Here is a 24088-nt window from a genome sequence, read left to right on the forward strand (position 1 = left end):
TTTCCTCACATACGTATTACATCTTAAAGTGGAGTTCCACCCATTTTTTTATGTTTGTCTGTGTTGAATGCTCAAATCTCATAGTGTTCAGAATGGACAATTTTTATTTAATTTGTTGCATGTAAATACCTTTATTTTGTAGTCCTTCATTACTTCCTCCTCCTTATTTGCCTAGGCTATTTGCAAGGGTTTCTGGGATAGGCATCATGTTTCCCAGTAGTCCTTGCAAACCTGACTGAAACCTATTACATTGCTTGTGCACTGAGCATGTGCGAGATATGCAAAGCTGAAATCCAGGAAGTCATACAGTCTGGCTTCATGATGTCCACACTTAAGATGGCCACGGTCTATTTCTAGATTATAAATCTAAATGCTGTAACAACCTAACAAAACGGACCTTAGTTTACAGACTAACTTTACTAGAATACATTAAGCTTGTGTATTACAGGAGTATTTATATTTAAAAAGTGAAATTGTGGGTGGAACTCCCCTTTAACATGTATTAACACAAAACATTGGCTTGGTTGTATACAGAACTTTGAGGCTTGGGACACCTTTCCTTTGCATGCAATTAAACAGCTGACCAAGCCAGCACTCTCCAGAGGGTCCTCCGACCTGAGGCCTAACAAAGCTGATGACATCATCCAGGATGTGACGGCTTCCTGTACATTCTTTCTACTTGATACCTTCCTGAAAACAGCAATAGACTTACTTTTTAGCCAAGGACAGAGGGAAGAGGCTGCAGGACAATTTAAGAAATATTTGTAGGATTATATATAGCCAGTAGCCAAGGTTACTTATATACATAAATGGATCTGTTTTTTATACCAGTTGATCTCTATTATGGTAACAAAATCTGAAGGGAATTTACAGACACATCAAATTGCCGTTTACAGGGTTACTGTAATCTTTCTTTGGTCAATGTTGATTAAGTCTGAAAATACAAACACCACTTCAGTTAAAGGGGGAAAGAATGTTGCCTAAAATTAATGTCTGCAAGGTAGACAGACAGAATAGTGTACTGATTCTGTTAAAAAACTAGTAAATACCTATTAAATTCCTTCATCTATATCACCTCCGGCATTCTAGTTTGTTCTCTCATTCACTTCCTGGTTTGCATCACTCGTTCATGTTAGAACTACATTTCCCAGCAAGAATTGCGGCACGCCCAGTAATTCACACCTCCTTGAAGTCTCTAACACGTAGAGAGCGTCCTGCCGCACAGATGTAGTTCCCAGTAGGGAGCAGGCACGTCACTGACCACCGTAGTAAAGCCTCCCTTCACGATGGTGAGTAACAATCAGACAAGCAGGAAGTGAAAAGAACAGCAAAGAAATAGAGCAACTTCTGAGCAAAAACGAACAATGAGGAAGTGAAAAGAGGAATGTCTGCAGGTAAAGGATGCTTATCATGAAAAAAATATGTTTTTCCTTTACAACCCCTTTAAGGTTCAAAGTAAAACCACTGAAAAACCTTTGGGTAATAAAGGAAAAACATCTTACAGATTCCAGTAAACACCTTACATGGCGGAGAGGTGGATATTAGATGTTAGTTATTGGACATACAGGTAGAATTAGGCCGGTCATACACAGTTCAAATCTCGGCCGGTTCAGCAGGAACTGCCCGAGATTCAAACCGTTAATGGGCAGGCTGTATTTGGCCCTTAAACACCAAATCAGAGATACTAAGCTTTAACGAAACCCTGTCACCATATATATTGCAACTAAACACAAGATTGCAATCTGTATCCAAATTCTTCAATTGCTGCAGCAGGCAGCCCTTCTGTATTTTCCAAGCAAAGACATCAGTCAGTCAATTCAGAAAACCAACATTTCCGGGGGTGTCAGATAGTGAGACTTATGCAGCTCCTCCATTGCTTACATAATCAGTGTTTCTGCTGAAAGTACAATTTCATAAGCTCAAACTGTAAGCTTCATCGCACACAAGGACAGTGTGCTTACTATACAACGACTTTCATTGCTGATCTTATGACATTTATGTTCTTCCAGCAGAGACGCAGATGGCGCAAGGGCTGCAAGCAGCACCAAAGGCTTGAAAGCCGACAATGCAGAACAGTATTTTTTGTCTGAATTTCTGGGGAGACATCATTGTTCAGGTCTCAAAACTGCTGCAACAAGCAGCCCAAGTACAACGAACAGATGACCATAATTGGTTTAGTTGTGAAGATAGGATGAGGAGACAGGGTCTCTTGGAAGGTCAGCAGAAAGAACACAACCAAGTTTTTGCATGCCAATGTTCCTGACAAAAAACACAAGTATGAATATGAATTGACTCGCATGGTATAATGATCTACTCACCCACTTTAGTGTCATTGTCCCAGTCCCAAGCCTCCAAAATTAAGGTAAACGATCTCTGAAAAGAGAGAAATCATATTACTAAACATATCCAAATAAAAAAAAATTGTGCGCTTTTTAAAATCAAACTTTATTTAAACAATGAAATGTACATATGTATAAGGCTCCATTCACACTTGTGCAACTTTGGACAAAGTTGCATGACAAGTCGTTCCCCATGTTTTCCAATATGCGTGACTTAAAGTTGCAGGAACTTCAAAGTAGTTCTTGCCTTACTTTGGTCTGACTTTCATGCAACTTATGAGGGTCAACATTGAAGTCTATGGCTCTCAAGTTGCATGAAAGTCGTACCTGAAAGTTATACAATGCAACATTTGTCCATTATCCCTGGTCAAAGTCGTATCCAAGTTGCACCCATCCAAACTTTGTCGTACACATGTGAAATGACGAAGCACAATTTAAAAAAAAAAAAAAACACCACCACCACCTGAGGTGGTTAAATTCCAAAATAACACTTTCCCAAAATAATAATAAATATGTCTTATACAGATTTCCTAAATGTAACAACATTGACATTTGGCAAAATCAGATATCACATACAATGAGAGAAGGTAAATGAAGGCATTATGGGATTTTGCTTTTAGTAGACCCATTTAGTAATGGTACAGAGATTTGCAAATCCAAAGTGTAGTTTTCAAAGTAAAAATGTCCCCCAAAAAAAAAAAAAAAAAAAAAAAAAAAGATACAAGCCATATATCCCCCCAAAATACCTCAAGTACTGACAATATCAATTTGACAGAAATTCAGCGTGCTCCTTACCTACTACCCTCTTAGCCAACAGTGCCTTCAGCATCATCAGCCCTGCCTACAGACGAAGAGAGGTGCTCAGTCATCCTGAGAATCAACGCTCTATCCCAAACTTACTTTGCCCTACAATGAGCTGGGTCATTCCACAGAGCTCACTTGAGACGCAGAGCGGGAAATCACCATGTCTGCAGCTTATTGGAGGACAAAAAGTAGACGTTTGGAGTCTGGGTTAGAGATTACTTTGAGGGACACCCAAGCTAGGAGTCATGCCTGTAATGGACAGGGTCTTGTAACGTCTTATTGGAATTGTAGTTTCACCACAGCTGGAGGGCTGAGGTTGAATACCCCTGCTCTGCAGGAATCACAGGGTTGTAATGCTCATCATTTATTTTTTAACCCTGCAATTGTTGGTGCACCCCCCCCCCCACCATATGATACCATGCAAATACTGCAGCTGCTGACTTTTAATAAATGGACACTTAACCTGTTCAGGGTGCCCGCGATGGCAGCACCCAAGGCCGACCCATTCCTCGGATGCTGCCGCCGCCATCCTCGGTGAGGGAATCAGGAAGTGAAGCGTTGCGGCTTCTACAGATTCTGCAGGGGTCTATGCTCGGAAGTGGGTGCAAATACCTGTATTATATTATAGGTATCTGCACCCCCTCCCCCTGAAAGGTGCCAAATGTGACACTGAAGGTGGGGAGGGTTACGAAAAGCAGAGGTTCCATTTTTGTATGGACCTCCGCTTTAAAGCAGTCATGTGCCTCTATTGTCACCATCAGGTCCAGGTCATCAATTTGTCACCAGAGCTCAAGCAAAGGCACATAAACAGCAAGTGACAGCACAAGGAATATAGCAGACTGCTTCTTTCTAGTGACTGCACATCAAAGGATTATTGGGATTTATACATTAAGCAACTATGTTATAAAGTAATACCTGAGGTACAAGATAATAAAATTGGCATCAGCCAAGGCCGACGCAAAAGGTTTATCAAGAGACAGAACAAATCAATATAAGACATCCATTAGGTTGCTAAGAGCTTTTATATAAGGGTTATAAATCAAAATGCTGACAACTACCAGATCTCAACTGTCTTGCAGAGATTTACAAATCCTGGATGGTTTCCATGTCATCCTGAGGAGTATTCAGCGATATAATGCAGGATTGCAAGCAAATGCGGCATTTCAAAAAGGCAGCAGCGGTTTATGGGATCATACATTGTAAACAAAGGGCTATAAATGTCCATCCATTGGGCGATGACTGTGCAGTACCATCTAAATCACAGCAAAATTCATTATATCTTGCATGGCGCCATAAAATAACAGCCCCGAGGTAGCACCAATAAATTACAGTCACACAGTGCTTTGGAAATCCCTTCATGATTTATTATAAAGCCAATATGGACAGCTTCACTATAGAAAACGATACCTCATAAGCAACCTAAAGTCCTCTAGAACAGGTATTGTCAATAACTGCAACAAAGTAACAATCCTAGAGGGAAAAGAAGGGTAATGCATCGGTGTCCGACATCAATGTCAATGACATGACTTATCCAGAGACCAGACAGTCAAGTGAAACTGTGCCAACTGGGCAAACACTGCTGGAAACAAAACGCCAGGTGCTATAAAGTGCTGCAATGGCCATCAGATTACAAAGGTGACTGGATAGTTACTTCTGTCAATAGGGGTAATACTGTCCAGCCTGGGACATTTTTTTAACCAGTTTTCAAACTTGTTTTAGCTCAATGAATCTGAGGGCAGACCGTAGCATGAGTGCCAGGGAACTTGGTTTCATCAGAAGGGGAGCTTTTAATAGCAGCTTCCACTACCATCTCACATTGGCAGATTTAGGTGGATTCATATATTCATTTCAAGTTCAAGTCAAATTCCAGGCTGTTTAAAGGCGTTCTAAACCTTCGTGTTTTTTCATCTTAATGCATTGAAGTGTCCGGGCCCCCCAGCTCCCCCGTTTTACTTACCTGAGCCCCCGAATCTCCGTGTGCACGACCGCGCATAGCTCTCTCCACGGCTTCTCGGCTCTTCATTGGATAGCTTAATAGCAGCGCAGCCATTGGCTCCCGCTGCTGTTAATCAAATCCAATGACGCGAACGCTGGGGCCAAGTCATACACTTGGCGGCTATGGACACCGAGTGTATGACACGAGAGCGCGCCCGCAAGGTAACCCCCTTGGGAGAGAGCTCCACAGAGGGGGTAATCTATTGCGGAGGAGCCGAGAGAGCCGCTGTGGGACCCCCAGAACAGAAGAATCGGGGGCCACTCTGTAAAATAAACTGCACAGTGGAGGCAAGTATGACTTTTTTATGGGAACCTTTGCAACCACTTTAATGTCTCAAACGATGGCTGCAATAATGCATTCTATGTTAAGCAGCCCCCCTCTATCCAGTGATGTCCACGAATGTCTCGGCTGTCCGAGACTCTCCCTCCTGATTTCTCGAGACACAGCAGCACCACTGGATCTTGCTGCGGGGAGAGCCTTGTCTGAATGGACATTGGGAGCTGGACTCTGGTGCCCCCATAGCACGCAGCTTGCTGTGGGGGGGACTTGACAGGTGGGAGCGGCCAGGAGTACCGAAGAGGGACCCAAGAGGAGGATCTGTGCAAAACCATCGCACAGAGCAGGCAAGTAACATTTTTATCTTTCTATAAAAAACAAAAATAACTTTACAATAAAAAAACAAACAAAAAAAACACTAAAACAAAAACATATACAAATTTTACTAAAATATACCTTTACATAGCAACAGCTTTTCCTAGCTATACTATACAGCCCTAACAGCTCACAAGAGTGAAGGTGTGGAATGGATAATAATACCAACTGTAATCCCTTTCAAGAATAAACTTGACTAATGTTACTACTGGCTAAATGAGTAAAGTTGTAGTCCACATGCAGACATGCTGGCTGGAAGCAATAACCAAGCTAGTAATTTTGCTTTGATTTAATTTGCACCTATATCAACGGCAACATCCGACCACAAGGGAAGAAAGGCAGTGGGAAAATGATCAGGTCATAATAAATCTTCTCACTGCACACACACCCTTTTATTTTTTATAAGTGAGCACATGGGCCTCTGTTCCCAGCTACATAAGGAGCTTCGAGAGATAGGGGGGGGTACAAACACAGCAGAAGTCTAATCATTTGAAGGCAGGCAAGCTGTTCTTCCAGCACAGCCAGAAAACTGACCATGCTGGGATGGATGTGCTCTCATTTGTACTGTGGTCAGTTTGAAATAGGAAAGGGGGGCCACTGGCTAGATCACAAGGTATTTCACACAAAGCAGAAACAAAGAACAAGGTACAAAAGACACGACTCCGATATATAAAAAAATTATTATAAAATATTGGGGCAACGTTCTTTAACCACTTAAGGACCGCCCACTGCATTTATACTGCAACAGGGTGTCCCTATTGTACGAGACGTACGCGTACATCATTAAGTGTGCTAGCCACTGCATGGTGGGGGCCACAATGTCCACTGCCACCCACGAGCGCACCTCAGTAGGGATGAGCTCTGGCGCATTCACACATTCCACGTGCAGAGCCCGCCAGGAAGTCGGCACAGCGCTGCCCTAATCACAGGCAGGGAGACATTGTCCCGATGCACGGCTGCAGAGATTGGGAAATGTCTCCCTGCCTGTGATTAGCGCCGTGCCGACTTCCTGGCGGGCTCTGCACGTGGAGAGTGCGAACACGCCGGAGCTCATCCCTACTCAGAATGTAAACAAAGCAGATCCCCGTTCTGACAGGGAAGTACAAAGCGAGAGAGATCTGTTCCTAGTGATCAGGAACAGCGATCTCGGCATTCGCAGTCAGTCCACTCCCCCTTAGTTAGAAGCACCTCCTTAAAAAACACTTAACCCCTTAATTTTTTTTACCAAAAACATACACATTGGCCTAAACTGGTGAATACATTTGTGTTTTACATTTTTTGTTGGATATGCATTATAGCAAAAAGTTAAAAATATTGTTGTCAAAATTGGTCTTGTTTATAGTGCAAAAAAAAAAAAAAAAAAAAAGGTGATCAAATACCATGACAAGAAAGCTCTATTTGTGGGGGGAAAAAGGGACAATTTTATTTGGGTACAGTGTCGCACAACCACGCAATTGTCAGTTAAAGCGACACAGTGACGGCATCTGGCTCCAGGAAAAAAGGCAAATGCGCAGATGAAATACACATAGGCATTATTTTACCTGCCAACAGATTTGTATTTCTGACCATCCAGTTCCAAGAGGACAGCCTTGCCAAACAGCACATTAGGGGGGGGGGGGGCGATCACATTTATTTTCTCCGTCTTTCGCTCTCCACTCCCTGGACAGAAGAACAGCCATCACCTAGATCAGTGATGGCGAACCTTGGCACCCCAGCTGTTTTGGAACTACATTTCCCATGATGCTCATGTACTCTGCAGTGTAGTTGACCATCATGGGAAATGTAGTTCCAAAAAATCTGGGGTGCCAAGGTTCGCCATCACTGATCTAGATGCTCTTACTTGGCTCTCTCATGAGGTGGAGAGTGTGATGTCACAGTCCTAGTTCTCACAGAATTAGAGCTTGTATATAACCGCAACACAGTTCTTTGAACCCTCAGGAAGTGAGGGGTGCATCAAAAAAGTTAGCACATTTTTCTCATATACTCAAGATAAGTGGTGGTAAGAACCTCATGCGAACCTCAATCTGTAACTACGATAGCAAAGTACATTGTAAGAAATTGCAAACATGCTACAGGTATGTCTGGAGGAAAAAAAAAAAAAATACACTTCAGGAGACAGGCAACAGTTCCAGACTGGGGACAGGTTCCATAAGACTGCGAGAAATCACGGATATTACAGCCCATTCAAAAAAAAACTCAATGCTTCTACTGCTGGCTACCTGGTTCCCAGGACCACACATTATGAATGGTCTACCAGGAGCTTTTGGCTCTTTAGGTTTTTGGCAGTTTTCTACTTCTTGCAGTAAGAAGCCTGTTTATAAAGCACAAATTGCTTAATCTGACATTTACAAAACTAATGTGAATGGGTCAAAGCAACTATTTTTCTCAGGTTTGATTGAGAGATAGCCCATTCCACCACATTCCAAAGGGTGCTCTATTGGATTGGATAGAGATCTGCGACTATGGAGGCCATTGGATTAGTGACCTCATTGTTCTGTTCAAGAAACCAGTTGAAGATGGCTACACTGTAGTTGGAAGGAGCCCACCAGAAGATGGCTACACTGTAGTTGGAAGGAGCCCACCAGAAGATGGCTACACTGTAGTTGGAAGGAGCCCACCAGAAGATGGCTACACTGTAGTTGGAAGGAGCCCACCAGAAGATGGCTACACTGTAGTTGGAAGGAGCCCACCAGAAGATGGCTACACTGTAGTTGGAAGGAGCCCACCAGAAGATGGCTACACTGTAGTTGGAAGGAGCCCACCAGAAGATGGCTACACTGTAGTTGGAAGGAGCCATCAGAAGATGGCTACACTGTAGTTGGAAGGAGCCATCAGAAGATGGCTACACTGTAGTTGGAAGGAGCCATCAGAAGATGGCTACACTGTAGTTGGAAGGAGCCATCAGAAGATGGCTACACTGTAGTTGGAAGGAGCCATCAGAAGATGGCTACACTGTAGTTGGAAGGAGCCATCAGAAGATGGCTACACTGTAGTTGGAAGGAGCCATCAGAAGATGGCTACACTGTAGTTGGAAGGAGCCATCAGAAGATGGGTACACTGTAGTTGGAAGGAGCCATCAGAAGATGGGTACACTGTAGTTGGAAGGAGCCATCAGAAGATGGGTACACTGTAGTTGGAAGGAGCCATCAGAAGATGGCTACACTGTAGTTGGAAGGAGCCATCAGAAGATGGGTACACTGTAGTTGGAAGGAGCCATCAGAAGATGGGTACACTGTAGTTGGAAGGAGCCATCAGAAGATGGGTACACTGTAGTTGGAAGGAGCCATCAGAAGATGGGTACACTGTAATTGGAAGGAGCCCATCAGAAGATGGGTACACTGTAGTTGGAAGGAGCCCATCAGAAGATGGGTACACTGCAGTTGGAAGGAGCCCATCAGAAGATGGGTACACTGCAGTTGGAAGGAGCCATCAGAAGATGGGTACACTGTAGTTGGAAGGAGCCCATCAGAAGATGGGTACACTGTAGTCATAAAGGGATGGTCATGATCAGCAACAATACTCAGGTAGGCCGTGGAGTTTAAACGATGCTCAATTGGTACCAAGGGGCCCAAAGTGTGCCAAGAAAATACCCCCCCACCATTACACCACCGCCACCATAAACCATTGATACAAGGCAAAACGGATCCATGCTTTTGGCAAAATTCTGACCCTACTTTTTGAAAGTCACAGCTGAAATGGAGACTCATCAGGTCAGGCGACCAATGCCAATCTCCTGTTCAATTTTGGTGAGCCTGTGGGAATTGTAGGCTCAGTTTCCTGTTCTTAGCTGACAGGAGTGGCACACAGTGTGGTCTTCTGCTGCTGTAGTCCATCTGTTGCAAGGTTTGATGTGTTGTGCGTTCCGAGATGGTATTCTCCATATCTTGGTTGTACCAAGTGGTTATTTGAGCTACTGTTGTCCATCTATAATCTAAAACCAGTCTGCCCATTCTCCTCTGACATCAAGGCATTTTCGTCCACACAACTGCCACTCACTGGATATTTTCTCCTTTTCAGACCGTTCTCTTTAAACTCAATAGATGGTTGTGTGAAAATCCCAGTAGATCAGCAGTTTTTGAAATACTCAGACTAGCCCGTCTGGCACCAACAACCATGGCACATTCAAAGTCACTTAAATCCCCTTCCTGATGCTCGGTTTGAACTTCAAGTCAACTGGCTGATCAGCAATTTGTGTTACCAAGCAATTGAACAGGTGTACCTAATAAAGTGGCCATTGAGTGTATACATGGTAAAGTGGACCTTCAGTAATTTCTTCAACTTTCCATCTATTAAATCTTCTGCCCTTGTTGTTAACTTTGGATAGTAAAACTTGTTTTCCTGTCAGTGAATACCTTACACAGCCCACTTCCTGTTTCTCGTCTGGTAATTAGCCTAGGCCAGCAGGGGTGCCCAACCAGTGGCCCGCGAAGCCCTCTGATGCGGCCCGCAACTTTCTGCCCTAGCATGGCAAGCTCGGATTGGAGGTTGCTGACGCACCATCCCAGAGCATTAGCGTTGTGAATGAAGCCGACGGTAGAGAAAGCAAGCGGCTGTAGAGCCAACATAAGCCAATTCTTCCTGGATAATTAGCACCGGCTCCTGTAATAGGCGGAGCGATACTAAATGCACTCTGCCTGGGACAGCAACAGCTGGCGATACCTGAATGGAAAACTTATCAATGGTAAGTTTATTAATAAAAATCAGTGTATATGTGGGCATATCTGTTCTGCAGTGGTTACTGGGCTGCTTTCAAACTGATCCGCAGGTGCACTTACAGGTTACTTACACTGAGCCATAGACTTCTGGTTTTACCTGCGGGTTGGGGCGCTTTCAGAAAGTGCACCACACCTACAGGATAGAATAGAATTCTATGGCAAAGTGCAGCTAACCCGCAGGAAAACATGCAGCATGAGTAAACCACAGACACATCAGTGTAAAAGCAGCCTTAGGCCCCTTTCACATGATCGGTCCAACCTAATCGACCCTCCATTCACCTCTATGGAGCAGCAGATGTAAACAGACGTGTCCGTTTACACCCGCCTACCTCTAATCCAATCTGCTAACACAAAAGTGGATCCATCCCCTTCCATCTGATCGGATCAGAGGGCCCATAGCATAGAGTGGGCTGTGTGTGTTCACTTTGTATATGCAAAGTGGACACTGACCTGTCATCCGCCCACTCCGCTCATTGTAGCCCGCGATGGGGTGGGCTCCCCTGGCTTAGGGTTATGACATGCACAGCTCTCACTCCCTCTTGTGAGAGTTTGACAGGAAGGGAGGGGAGTCATAAGAGGGCCAATGAAAGCTGCATGTATGTCTGTAAATCTAGGAAGTGGTCAGACAGCAGCTTCAGCTGTCCACAGTTATAATGGTTGCTGCCAGACTTAGGAGATTTCTGCAGCATATTTGGCAAGTACAGAGTCACAGTACAGTACCGTATTTTCCGGCGTATAAGACGACTTTCTAACCCCTTAAAATCTTCTTAAAAGTCAGGGGTCGTCTTATACGCCGGTAACCCAACATCCTTACCTTATCCCAAGACATGCAGAATCGCGGGCGTACGTTTTTTCAAAAGCCACGCCTCCTACGTCTTCTGTTCCGTGATAGGCGGAAACACTCAGCTTCCCAGGAGGCACTGTGTTCAGTGTTCGCCTATCACGGAGGCCCTCTCGTCCTGTGTTTAGTGTCTGCCTATCACGGAGGCCGTCCTCGGACGAGAGGGCCTCTGTGATAGGCGAACACTGAACACAGTGCCTCCTGGGAAGCTGAGTGTTTCCGCCTATCATGGAACAGAAGACGTAGGAGGCGCGGCTTTTGAAAAAACGTACGGCCGCGATTCTGCATGTCTTGGGATAAGGTAGGGGCACAGTCTGGCATGTAATGGGGCACACAGTCTGGCATGTAATGGGGCACACAGTCTGGCATGTAATGGGGCACACAGTCTGGCATGTAATGGGGCACACAGTCTGGCATGTAATGGGGCACACAGTCTGGCATGTAATGGGGCACACAGTCTGTCATGTGATGGGGCACACAGTCTGGCATGTAATGGGGCACACAGTCTGGCATGTAATGGGGCACACAGTCTGGCATGTAATGGGGCACACAGTCTGGCATGTAATGGGGCACACAGTCTGGCATGTAATGGTGGCACAGTCTGGCATGTAATGGTGGCACAGTCTGGCATGTAATGGTGGCACAGTCTGGCATGTAATGGTGGCACAGTCTGGCATGTAATGGTGGCACAGTCTGGCATGTAATGGTGGCACAGTCTGGCATGTAATGGTGGCACAGTCTGGCATGTAATGGTGGCACAGTCTGGCATGTAATGGTGGCACCGTGAGGCGAGGCATGACTAGTAGGAAGGGGGTAGTCTTATACGGTGAGTATATCCCAAAACCAACATTTTGGCTGGAAAATTAGGGGGTCGTCTTATACGCCAAGTCGTCTTATACACCGGAAAATACGGTATATATAAAATATGCAAAGTGGTTGGAGGGAAGCTTCAGAATGGCAAAGATGTTTTTATTACAAATTATGTTAACAGTCTGGAGTTCCTCTAAGAACTGCCAACTTAAAAAAAAAAGTTCCAAAAGCAAGTCTCCTTTTGACAGCAAGGTTTGCTGGTGGTCATGCCGACCTTTTGGGTTCAGTGCTGTCCTGATCTTCGAATCTAAAAAGAAATTTAGATACAGATTTACAGAAAGCTTGTTCCAGGTCTTCAGTTAAAAAAAAAAAATCCTTGAGTTAGACATGGCCAGGCATCTGGTATTTTCATAAGGACGTGAGCAACGGCAGCGCAGCTTCATACTCTCCTTTGTCAAAGTCCCTTTAATCATTTGCCTCGTCATGGGGACCCAATAAACATTCGTCCTTCCAAGGAAATTTCTTATTTTAAATATTGCTTAATAGTTCTTCTATAAGTTATAGGTTTATCAGAGTACTTAAAACGATGTTACTATAGACACCGCTACTGCCATTGTGAGAATTTTTACTCTCGTCACTTATCTGGCGCCCATGGGAAAACGCACAACAATATCCTGTAAAATGACAAGCATTGCTTTATAGCCTGCAAGGAAGTGCCATTGGCGTATGTGGGGAGAATAAAAGGCACGGCAGAACAGAGCTCCGTCTCAAGGTTAAATTGTCATTCGTACTGGTATGCGTTTCCTCGCTCTAGTTTCTAACAGCTTGCAGTCTCCAGTGTAGTTGGATCCCACCAGTATCAGATGACACTGCTTATTCCTGGCAACCTTTAGAAGAAAACGACGCTTTCATGTCATACATTTCACAGGGGCCCTTTGATTGCTTGGTTTCAAAATCTTTATCTATTAACACATCCCTAAAATATATAATAATAAAAAAAAAAAGTGGGGGTGGAATATTGAGGTCAGCAAGATGATCCGGTCCATTAAAATAGAGTTAATGTGTAATGAGCAATTAATGAGATGTTCATGCAGTGCTGTAAAAAGTCACTGGGGAGGGTGTAGTACAACTGGGGTCCATGACCTGCATCGCGCCAATCCTTCAGAGACGCAGCGCCGTGTCCGATACATGTGCAGGACAACCCCCCCCCCCCCCCCATCCTACATGCCCAGATGTCAAGCTGCACATCCGAGCCCACAACAAACCTAACACAAATAACGCCGGCAATGTGAAAACGCAGAATCCTAATCAATATGAATTGATTGAAAGTAGAATGATCAAACACTTTCCTAACCATGCATGGCCAGCATAAGTTCTGTATTAAAGGGTTACTAAACCCAGAACCTGCATTCACTATATCTGGTCTCCCACAGAACAGAGGAATGCAATTGTTTTAGTAAATATAAACTGCTAAATACCTTTTCTCATCAGCAGTACAAAGCAGTCTTGTGACTTCTATCAGTGTCTGGTTAAAGCTTGTATGAGGAGTTTTCATTCTACATTAACTGTCCTGCAGGACCCCCGACCCGCTGGACAGTGCGGATTGGCCCTGTGCTGATCACATTCACCCTTCCAGAAAAAATTCAATAAAATATATCTCTTGCAATACACTCCAAACTGAGCATGGCACAGCAGCCCTTAAATGGGCTGCTGTGCCTGCGGCCTGCAGAAAGAACAGATGTGAACCAAGGGTCAAAGGTCAGAATTTACAGCTTTTCAGAGCTTCGAGGCAGGGGTATCCGATTGGTAGGACAGCTGAGTGTAATCTGAGACCTGAGCAACAAAGACAGAAAGTCTTCGGACTATTACACACACACACACACACACACACACACATGAAAGCTGGGCATTCCTAGAAAGATCAATAAAGCCTTTCTGCATTTAAGCTATGGATTTTATAACATAATTCAAATGGCACATATACCAGACCAAAAGGGAGCAAGTTATTGTTAGACTTTACATCCACTTTAAGGGCCTACGTCAATGGGCTTTTATTTACTATACAACGGATTCTGTATACAAGGCTATGGCCTTGCTTATTCTTGCAGCTTTGGGTGGCGGGGGGGGGGGGGGGGTTATACATTCGGTTGAGCCATGTTTTTACTGACCTTAACCATTCCCCCTTTAAATTGAAGCAGTGGATGGTGGTTTACACATGCATGGCTGCAATGCTCTGCATCACAGCAAAATTGATTCCCCCCTGGCAGCATTAAAATTGTGACTCATTCAACCAAACTGGTGGCAAGTGATGCCTCTCAAAACACCCTCTAAAAAGTGATCCAAAAAGCACTCTTTAGAGGACAACACTAGTTTAAAATGAGCCTTTAGGGAATTCAAAAGCACTGAAGCAGGTGAACTGCAAAACTGCACCTGCAATTAGAGGCACCAAAAATGGTGTCATCTGCATTTTGCCGATAGGAGAAAAGGGTGCTGATAATGGCACTGAAAACGCACACCATTTTGCTATGCTTATGATGTGCTTTTCATAGGTCATGTGACAAACTGCATCAAAAAACGTAATACGGGTGCATTTTCAATGCATTTCAACAGGGAGGTGCGCTTAACTGGCCAGTAAACACTACAATAGGATCACAACAGACCAGTGTGAGGACATATATAGAATTTAAAGGGATGCATTTTACTTGCGCTAAAGGTGTCAATGATCAACAATGAATTAAAAAGTTGAATAGAATACAATTCTATACACACGCATATATACATACAGTTAGGTCCATATATATTTGGACACAGGTACAATGTTAGTTTTTTCAGGTATTTACCAAAACACATTCTATAAGCTATAGTTCGATGATGGATATGGGCTGAAAGTGCATACACAGGATTTGAGGGTATGTATATCCAAATCGGAGGAAGGGTTTAGGAATTATAGCTTTTAAGAATAGCCAATTCCCCCTTTTCAAGGGACCCAAAATAATTGGACAATTGAATGAAAAGCCATTTCATGGCCAGGTATGGGCTACTCCTTTATTTCTTCATTAATTAAGCAGGTAAAAAGTCTGGAGTTGATTCCAAGGGTGGTATTTGCAATTAGAATCCATTGCTGCGAACCTACATCATGCGTTCAAAGTGAAATGGGCCATTGCAAGGCTTTAAAAACGAAACAAATCCAATAGCGAGATAGCAGCAACATTAGGAGTGGCCAAATCAACAGTTTGGTACATTCTGAGGAAAGAGACGCATCTGGTAAGCTCAGCAACATAAGGCCTGGACGTCCACTGAAGACAACAGTGGTGGATGAACACAGGATCCTCTCTATGGTAAAGAAAAACCCATTAACATCCAGATCTCCAGGAGGTGGCATATTGTCAAAGTCTACAATCAAGAGAAGACTTCACGAGAGCAAATACAGAGGGGTTCACCACAAGGTGCCAACTATTCATAAGCCTGAAGAATAGAAAAGCCAGATTAGACCGTCAAAAAACAAAACAAAAAAAACACACATCTAAAAAAGCATTCTTTAGACGGATGAAACAGATTCATGCATACCAGAATGACGAAAAAAGAAGTGTGGAGAAGGCTTGGAAAAGCTCATGATCCAAAGCACACAGCGTCCTCTGTAAAACATGGTGGTGCTTGCAGTGTGATGGCATGAGTATGCATGGCTTTCAGTGGCACTGGGTCATTGGTGTTTATTGAAGACGTGACAGAAGCAGCCAGATTCTGCAGTGTTTAGAGATATACTGTCAGCCCAGATTCAGGCAAATTGCAGCAAAGTTGATTAGACTGCGCTTCACAGAACAGATGGACAATGATCTAAAACATACTGCAAAGCAACCCAGGAGCTTTTGAAGGAAAAGAAGTGGAATATTCTGCACTGGCCAAGTCAATCACCTGATCTCAACCCAATTGAGCATGCATTTCACTTGCTGAAGGCAAAACTAAATGCAGAAAGAACAACTGAAGACAACTGCAGTTAGAGCCTGGCAAAGCATCAGAAAGGAGGAAACCCGGTCTCTGGTAATGCCCATGGGTTCCAGATTACAGGCAGTCATTGCCAGTAAAGGAATTCTCAACAAAATAAAAAATAAATAAAAATAAAAATTACATTTATGGATTAATTAATTTGTCCAATTACATTTGAGCCCCATAATTTGGGGGGCTGTGTATAAAAATAGTCACAGTTCCTAAAATTTGTACTTTATGTTCAACCCCTTGCATTAAAGGGGTGTTCCAGTCAGTTTTCATGTTTATTAAAAGTCAGCAGCTACAAAAAGTTTAGCTGCTGGCTTTTAATAAACAGACACTCACCTGCTCCACGTTCCAGCGACGCGCCGGCCGGGGCTACTCTCCTCTCATCCCCCCCCCCCCCCCCTCCGGCCGGCGTCTTCTTTCCAAGGTTGGGCACCCGGCCGTGAAGCCGAAAGCTTGAACGGCCGGGTGCCCACTGCGCATGCGCGAGCGGCGCCGCGCTATGCAATTTGACAGGCGATCGCCTGGGACCTGTCACGTGTCCCAGGTGATCGCCTACAGGGAGGGGCTGCAGAAAGGCGATTAGGCTTATTCGCCTTAGCAGCCCCTCGGCTTATAGGATTTTACAAGCATTTTAACTCAGTTCACACTGAGGGTTCCTGTCAGACAGGGGTAGAGAAGACAGCACATTACATGGTAAAACCTATCCCAAAAATAAGCCCTACTGTGTCTTTTGTTGCCAAAATTAATATAAGACACAGGCTTATTTTCAGGGAAACACGGTAGAAGGGCAGTTATTTAAAAGAAGACAATATTACCGTATTTAATCAGTGTATACCGCACACTTTTTTGCCCTTAAAAATCAGGGCTGTGGAGTCGGTAGATAAATGTTTCGACTCCTAGATGTTCCGACAATCAAATTTAATAGGAGTCAAGAGTTGGAGTCGGTGCATTGTTTGCTGACTCAGACTCTGGGTGTGCGATATACGTCGATACCCACTTCCCGTGCTGTGTTTGAACCACTCCGCCGACATATAATGAGCGCAGTACACTCGGGTATAGTCGGGCAGGCTCAGCTCCGCTCGCGGTCACGTCCTGTACGTCCTTTACGCGAGAGGAGCCGAGCCTGCCCGAGTATACTGCGCTCGGTATATAGCGGCGGAGTGGTTCAAACAGTGCAGGAAGCGGGGATCGGCTGAAAAACACAGCGGGGAGGACACCACGATGGCCGCAGAAGGACGCCGGACCGGACAAGGCCGCCGGGCAAGGCACCGACGAGGGGCATCAAAACTAAGTATTTTTTTTTTTCCCAGGAATTTTCCTTCTAGGTTGGGGGTGCGCACTATACGCCGGGGCGCATATGAAGATAAATACAGTACTTTGTTACCATTACTTGGGATGAGGTGCCGTATCCAAGAGGACACACCAAACAGCTGCACCAATTTTTTTACCCAAATTAAATCCCACAATAAAAAGTTTTAACCTTCCAACATGTACGCTCAGACAAAAAAAAAAAAAAAATTGCTTTTAATATTCAACTGGAGTGCCCCCTCAATAAATCCCTGAATGAACTTGAAGAAACCAAATTCCTTTGATTGGCTCACCTACCTGACCTCATATTAACTTGCCTGGGCTCATATGGGGATACAGCCCTGGCACCATGCAGCTTTGTTTCAGGATTTCGCAAGTACTGAACAAGATACAACTTATCCCATACAGAAGGATGATCTTGTGGAAAAAAAAAAGGCAGATTCCAAATCAAAAGTTAACCACAAAAATAAATAAAATAACACTCAATCATGTGTCCGGTGACATTCAGATAAAGAATACAGCATGTACGTGAAAGGATCTAAAATCAGTTTCCCGACTGCAGTGTCCTATAAATAACCACAACTGGGGAGCGTGCAAGCCAGCGCGGCACCTCTCCAAAGCCAGGCCCATAAACACGAGCAAGCTGCAGGACACTTCTGTGCACTCACATGCTAGTATGACGCTCATATAAGGGCCAAATGGCACAAACAATTCCATATGGCTGACGTGCGATAACGTCGCAGATCTCAGACAGGTCTGATTCCGCTAAATATTTATAAAGAACAAAGCATCCATAACTAAACCCACAGCCAGCCATAAGCTGAGCTCTAAAGCTGCAGGAAAGTAGAACAGTACTGATCAATTAAAGTGGGAGTATGAATTACCCAATAGGTAACCCCAGTACCGGAACAAGGCCATCCAGTGCACAGGGCAAAGATGCCAAACTGCACCCCACCCCTATTCCCTTAGAGTGCCCCACATCCCTGCAATAAACCATTGCGCCCAGGGCAGCCTTCCCTCCTGCCCACCCCTTGTCCTGGGTAAGCCTATAATAAGGCTTGCCTATAGGGACTGTAAATATCAGCTAAAAGTGCACAGTTTAGGAGATATTTACTGCACATGCAGCTGGTGACATCACTGGTACATGCGCTCTGAAGGAACAGCCTCCTTCAGAGGCCTGTGCTGTAAGCGGCAGCTCCCAAGTGCATCCACGGGAGTGACGTCATCACGCCTCCCGCCACTCACAGCCAGAGTCCGCAACCCAGAAGAAAGACTGGGTGAAGATGGAAGAAAAAAAAAAAAGAGAAGGTCAAACGCCACCAATAGCAGCTGTAAAAACATCCTGTGTGCATGAGCCCCAATAGCAAAAAATATAGTTTTCTTTTCAAAATGATCAGTCTATTTTTGTTTAACCGCAAAAAAAAAAAAAAAAAAAAAAAAAAACGAACAGCACAGGTGATCAAATACCAAACAAAAGCTCTATTTGTGGGAAAAGCACACCAATAGGGAAAGCACCGCAACGCTGCAATGGTGCAGTTCTGTTTTTTTGCCGTTACCGGGCGAGCACCAATATTCTCAAAGGGATGCTGGCTTGCCTATAGTGGAGAGGTGGTTTATACCAGCTGAGACTGTCCATAGACAGTGCTGTGTCCTTTTTCCTGTAGGTGGCGCTATTATCCCTATGGTCAGGAATGAGGAGAAGCTGTGTCCAAACGTGGGAGATAAGTGTTTTGGTGAGAACGTGGTTTGGTGAAAGTTGGCTGAAAACGTTGTGCCGTGTGTATGCAGAACAGGTTAAAAACGGACAAAAATCCACGGAAGTTCACGGCCAACGTCCTTGGGACCAAAATCCATGGAAAAGTCTGATGGAAGTCTGATTGTGTTTAAGAGTCTTCACAGTTAAAGCAGTAAAACTATGTATTGCATACTAGCACATTATGAGAGACTTGCCTAAAAACGAAGCCCTTCAGCGACGTGCCGTCACCACCGAGAGGGCTTTCATCTTCCCCAAGTCTTCCTTCCGGGTTTGCAGCCTCTGGCCGGGAGCGCATGCGCCGGTGAGGCCACCGGCTACATGCACTCTGAATATCTCCTAAAACTTGCAAGTTTAGGAGCCATTTACAGTACCTACAAATAAGCTTTATTATAGGCTTACCTGTACGTACAAGTGGTAGCACTTATTACCACTTTGAATGGAAGCTTCAGTCCACTAAGCAAGAAGAATGCACAACGGGTTCCGAAGGTATGGATAACAAGCATAGGAAGAAGAGAAACAATGTCCAGTGTTCAGCTTAACGGGGTTGTAAAGGTACAATTTTTTTCCTAAATGGTTCCTTTACCTGCGAGGCTTTCTCCCTGGTGTGGAGTGTCGTGCTCGCCCCCTCCCTTGGGCTACAGGAGAGTCAGGATGCTCTCTACATTGCAGATAGAGAAAGAAGCTGTGTGTTAGTGGGTGAGCACCACACTCCACACCAGGGAGAAAGCCTCGCATTACTGTGTGGAGTTACAGACAGAAGAACAGGAAGTGAGGATTTCTTAGAAGAAATAATAATAATAATAATAATAATAATAATAATAATAATAATAATAAGAAGAAGAAGAAGAAGAAATAAGGACATTTAAAAGTAAAATCGAAGGATGGGGTAAGTGAAGGAGGACCACACTAAGGTAAAGTAAGCCATTTAGGAAAAAAATTGTACCTTTACAACCCCTTTAAAAGAGGAATTCCAGGTATGGATGTTTTATACATAGTTACATTGGTCCAGCTAGGACATATACACCACAACTGGTTGATGTCCCTGGAAGTTGCAAATTACTGAAGTAGAGTTCCCTACAACAATGATCTCTACTAGGGTTCAGGCCCCCTGCAGAGTGGCTGCCCTGCGAACACAGATCACCTGCTCAGGTGCCATTTATAGAATATGATGAATGCAATATCTTCTCTGATTGAACAAGGTGGAAAGGACCCCATTCAGAGAATGCTTTGCGTTTTCTGAATAAATGCAAATCACCTGACTAGACGAGGTGGAAAGGTGGGGTAGTGATGCAGAGGGGTAGTTGCTTTCAATAGGATGGCCGAATTTCCTTGCAAGAAAGACTTGTAAATGGTCTTTATATCAGGGCTCAAGTCCTGCGGGAACGGAGTTCCTGCACTTTTTTCCCAGCAGGAACTCAGTTCCCTTTGCAGGACTAGAGCAGCCGAGCCAATCCTTCACTAAGCGGCGATGCCCAGCTCAAGTCACTTTCAGGGGCAGGCAAACCTTCGTAATCCTTTATGTTACTGGCCGAGTTATAGCGGGATTTAGAAAGAACTTGCTTCTTTCCAAATCCCGCGATAACTCGCGGCAGACCTCCGCAATGTCTCCTGGGGACGATGACAAAAGCTCCCAGGAGACATTGCGGCATCGATGAAGTGATGGAATACCCACTACCCGATGAATCCATATACAGGAAGCGGCCAGTAACAAAGGATTACCAAGGTACAGTGGATCGAAAAAAAAAAAAAAAACATGCGGTTTAATAATTATGCATATGAGCGTATCATTTTTTTTTGGTGGGGGGGGAGTGGATCTTGGGTGGGCGTTCCCACACTTTTTTCCCAGGACTTGACCCCTGCTTTACATGTAAAGCCATAGGCCTAACACATACCAATTGAAGAGGGCACCTCAAATAGGTCGCTCAACAGGATGCAGGGGGGACTTTTCTGGTGCCCATGACCAGCCACCATAGATCTCCCTATAGCGCAAAGTAGCTGGTCATGCAAAATTCCACTAGGACCTGAAAAAAAAAAAAAGAAATAAAACCTCCCTAAAACCACCATCATTAATATGAGTCCCAAGGAATCATGGGACAAAGCTCCGTGAGCCAACTGAGTTGGTGTGGCAGCTCCAGCGGGCACCGGGGCAAGCAATTTAAAGGGGTGCATGTTGACTACTCTCCACACTTTTATTCTCGGATCCATCAACATTTGTTTGCAGACTGTCCCCATCTAAAACTAGTTTGTGCCTTCTAGAGCCCAAAAAATCTGCCTTAAATGTTATTTATCAATAGACAGCCTATTACGCAGTATGCTATAGCCACTGTTTATTCATGCAACACAGTAATAGGTTTCCAGGGGTTGTAGCGCGTCAACGTCTGCACTTTCTTAAACAAAATCTCTCTAGATAGAAACAATATGAAAAGTGCTCTGTTCTTCATGATTGAAAGATGCCAACACACATTAAATCTTTGCTTCTCCCCAGTCGTTGGGATGACGGGCTGCAGAGCCGTATGGGGAGCAGACAGAAGGTGTAGCCCCAGCTGTCAGAGGAGCTCGGAGACAAGCCAGTACAAGAGTGTTTCATATTTGCATCAGACAGACAATGTAAATGATTGGACTCGGGGCTGCTTACTGTCAATGTATAGTGCAGAGAAGCTCAGCCATTCCAGACCTGGTATTACATATCGCAGTGCAGCGTCTTCTGCTCGTCACACAAAAACAGTGGAGTCAGCTTTTCTGTAATCTGTGCAAGTGTCTAACTTACCCTGATCAAACGTTCAAACTGGTCATAAATACAACAAATACAAACAAAAAAGGATCGATGCAACCTTCTGCCTAGCTATAAATGGTTGGTGATAAAGAGATGAGATTTCTAGGTTTTTCCGTTTGAACTTCTGTGCGTGCATTCTGTGTATTCAGAAGAAAGGTGTAGGACCAACACTACTAATGTCTATGCCAGGGGTCACCAAACCTTCTAAACAAAGGGCCCGATTACTGCCCCTTCAAAACTTCAGGGGGCCAGACCTGTGGTCAGTGGAAGTAGAAAATGTACAAGCGTCAGTGCGAGTAAACCCTGGGCCACCAATGGCGCTAGTGGGGGGGGGGGGGATAGTGGCCCACCAGTGGCGTCAGTGGCAGAAACCATGTCCTACTGTTGCAGACAGTGGGGGGGGGGGGGGGGGGGGGGGATAATGTCCCAAAGGCTGGATAAGAGTAAGCAGAGGGACGCATCGGGCTGCAGTTTGGATACTACTGGTGTAGGCAATGCGACCAAGTACTGAGCTGCTAGCTGTCCTAGATCAGGGTATATCTATAGGGTACAAGAAATGCCCACCAAGCACCCCATTTAACAGCGTAGCAAAAAGGGGTCCCAAGACAAAACAGGATGAATCTCTAGATCCAGGTAAGAATGCGTCCTAAATAAACGCAGAATTCATGAAAAAGCATAAACACAAATGCATGCTACACAAACATGAAACATGACAAATTGAGACACACAAAAGTTCAGATTAATTTATGAGCTCCTCTGTCAGCTTCTCTAAAGTAGTATGGCGGCATAATATAAAGGTGCGCCTGACCCAGTGCCGATCCTGACCTCCCTGGGGCCCTAAGCAAAATGACATGTCACATTAAAGATTAAAGTTGAGAAGCGGGGGGAGGGGGTGTTCTGCTGTCGGAAATGACATCTTACATTAAAGTGAGAAGCGGGGGGTGCTGACTTCTTACCTCTTCTCCCATGCAGCCAGCGAGTTGAGAAGCGGGGTGAGGGCCCGAAAATGACTTCTCACCAGGCAGGGCCTCTAGTAATTTGGGGGGCCCTCCCCAGCTTTGTGGGGCCCCAAGCGGCTTGCATTGTGAGCCTATAGGGTGGATCGGCCCTGCCCTGACCACTTAACTCTGTATCTCAACGGAATGCCGAGGATATCAGGCGTAGGGGAAGCTGCATGAGGTGGACTTCACTGGAAGTAGGAAAACCACTCTGGCACATTTAAAGGGTCACTAAAGGAATTTTTTTTTTTAGCTAAATAGCTTCCTTTACCTTGCTGCAGTCCTGGTTTCATGTCCTCATTGTTCGTTTTTGCTTTGATGTTGCTGTAAATCCTCTCTGTTCTGGACACTTCCTGGTTGCCTGTTTCCTGATCACCACAGTACTGGGAGATTTCTCACGGTGGTCACTAATCAAGGAGGTGTGTGTAAAACGAAACTGGATTGGTGCTGAGGAGTTTTAGACAAAGTATCACTGCTCTCTATTGGCTGACTGCCCTCTAGTGGCTCTCTGTACATCAGAGAACCAGCAAACAACAGCAAAAACGAAACTACACTGCAGGCACATTATATGATTGTTTTTTTATCTATTTGTAATCATTTTTAAAAGGAATCAGTTAACTATTATGTCTCTATGCCCTGTAAACAGTCATTTCAGCTAAAAAAATTTTTTCCTTTAGTGACCCTTTAAAATAGTTCTACATTAAAGCGGTGGTTCACCCTCCTTCACCTCATTATTCCATTACTTTCGGCATCGTAGCGCGAGCTACGGTATGCCGGTCTTAAATTTTTAATCCCCGTACTCACTGTGCTATCGATGATTGAAGAATCCGACTCCCGCGGGGAATGGGCGTGCCTATGGAGAGGGAGGATGATTGACGGCCGGCTCTGGCACGTCACGCTCCCCGAAGACAGCCGGAGTAAGTCTCGGCTATTCACAGCGCCTGCGCACAGGCTATGCGCAGGCGCCGTGAATAGCCAAGCCTATTTCGGCTATTTCCGGAGAAGCGTGACGTGCCAGGGCCGGCCGTCAATCACCTTCTCTCACCATAGGAACGCCCATTCCCCGGATTCTTCAATCATTGATAGCACAGTGAGTACGGGGAT

General features: G+C 44.7%; 1 protein-coding gene across 2 annotated transcripts in view; it reads right to left on the reverse strand.

The window, feature by feature from the left end:
* JAG2 (jagged canonical Notch ligand 2) overlaps nucleotides 1-24088 on the reverse strand; it is a 113586-nt gene that overhangs the window by 63268 nt on the left and 26230 nt on the right. For both annotated transcript variants that reach the window (XM_040332299.1, XM_040332300.1), the window contains exon 3: nucleotides 2319-2373. In XM_040332299.1, coding sequence (XP_040188233.1) covers nucleotides 2319-2373 — 55 coding nt within the window. The remainder of the gene's footprint in view (nucleotides 1-2318; nucleotides 2374-24088) is intronic.

Source organism: Rana temporaria, chromosome 13, assembly GCF_905171775.1.
Source record: "Rana temporaria chromosome 13, aRanTem1.1, whole genome shotgun sequence".
In the NCBI taxonomy this organism is placed as follows: Eukaryota; Metazoa; Chordata; class Amphibia; order Anura; family Ranidae; genus Rana; species Rana temporaria.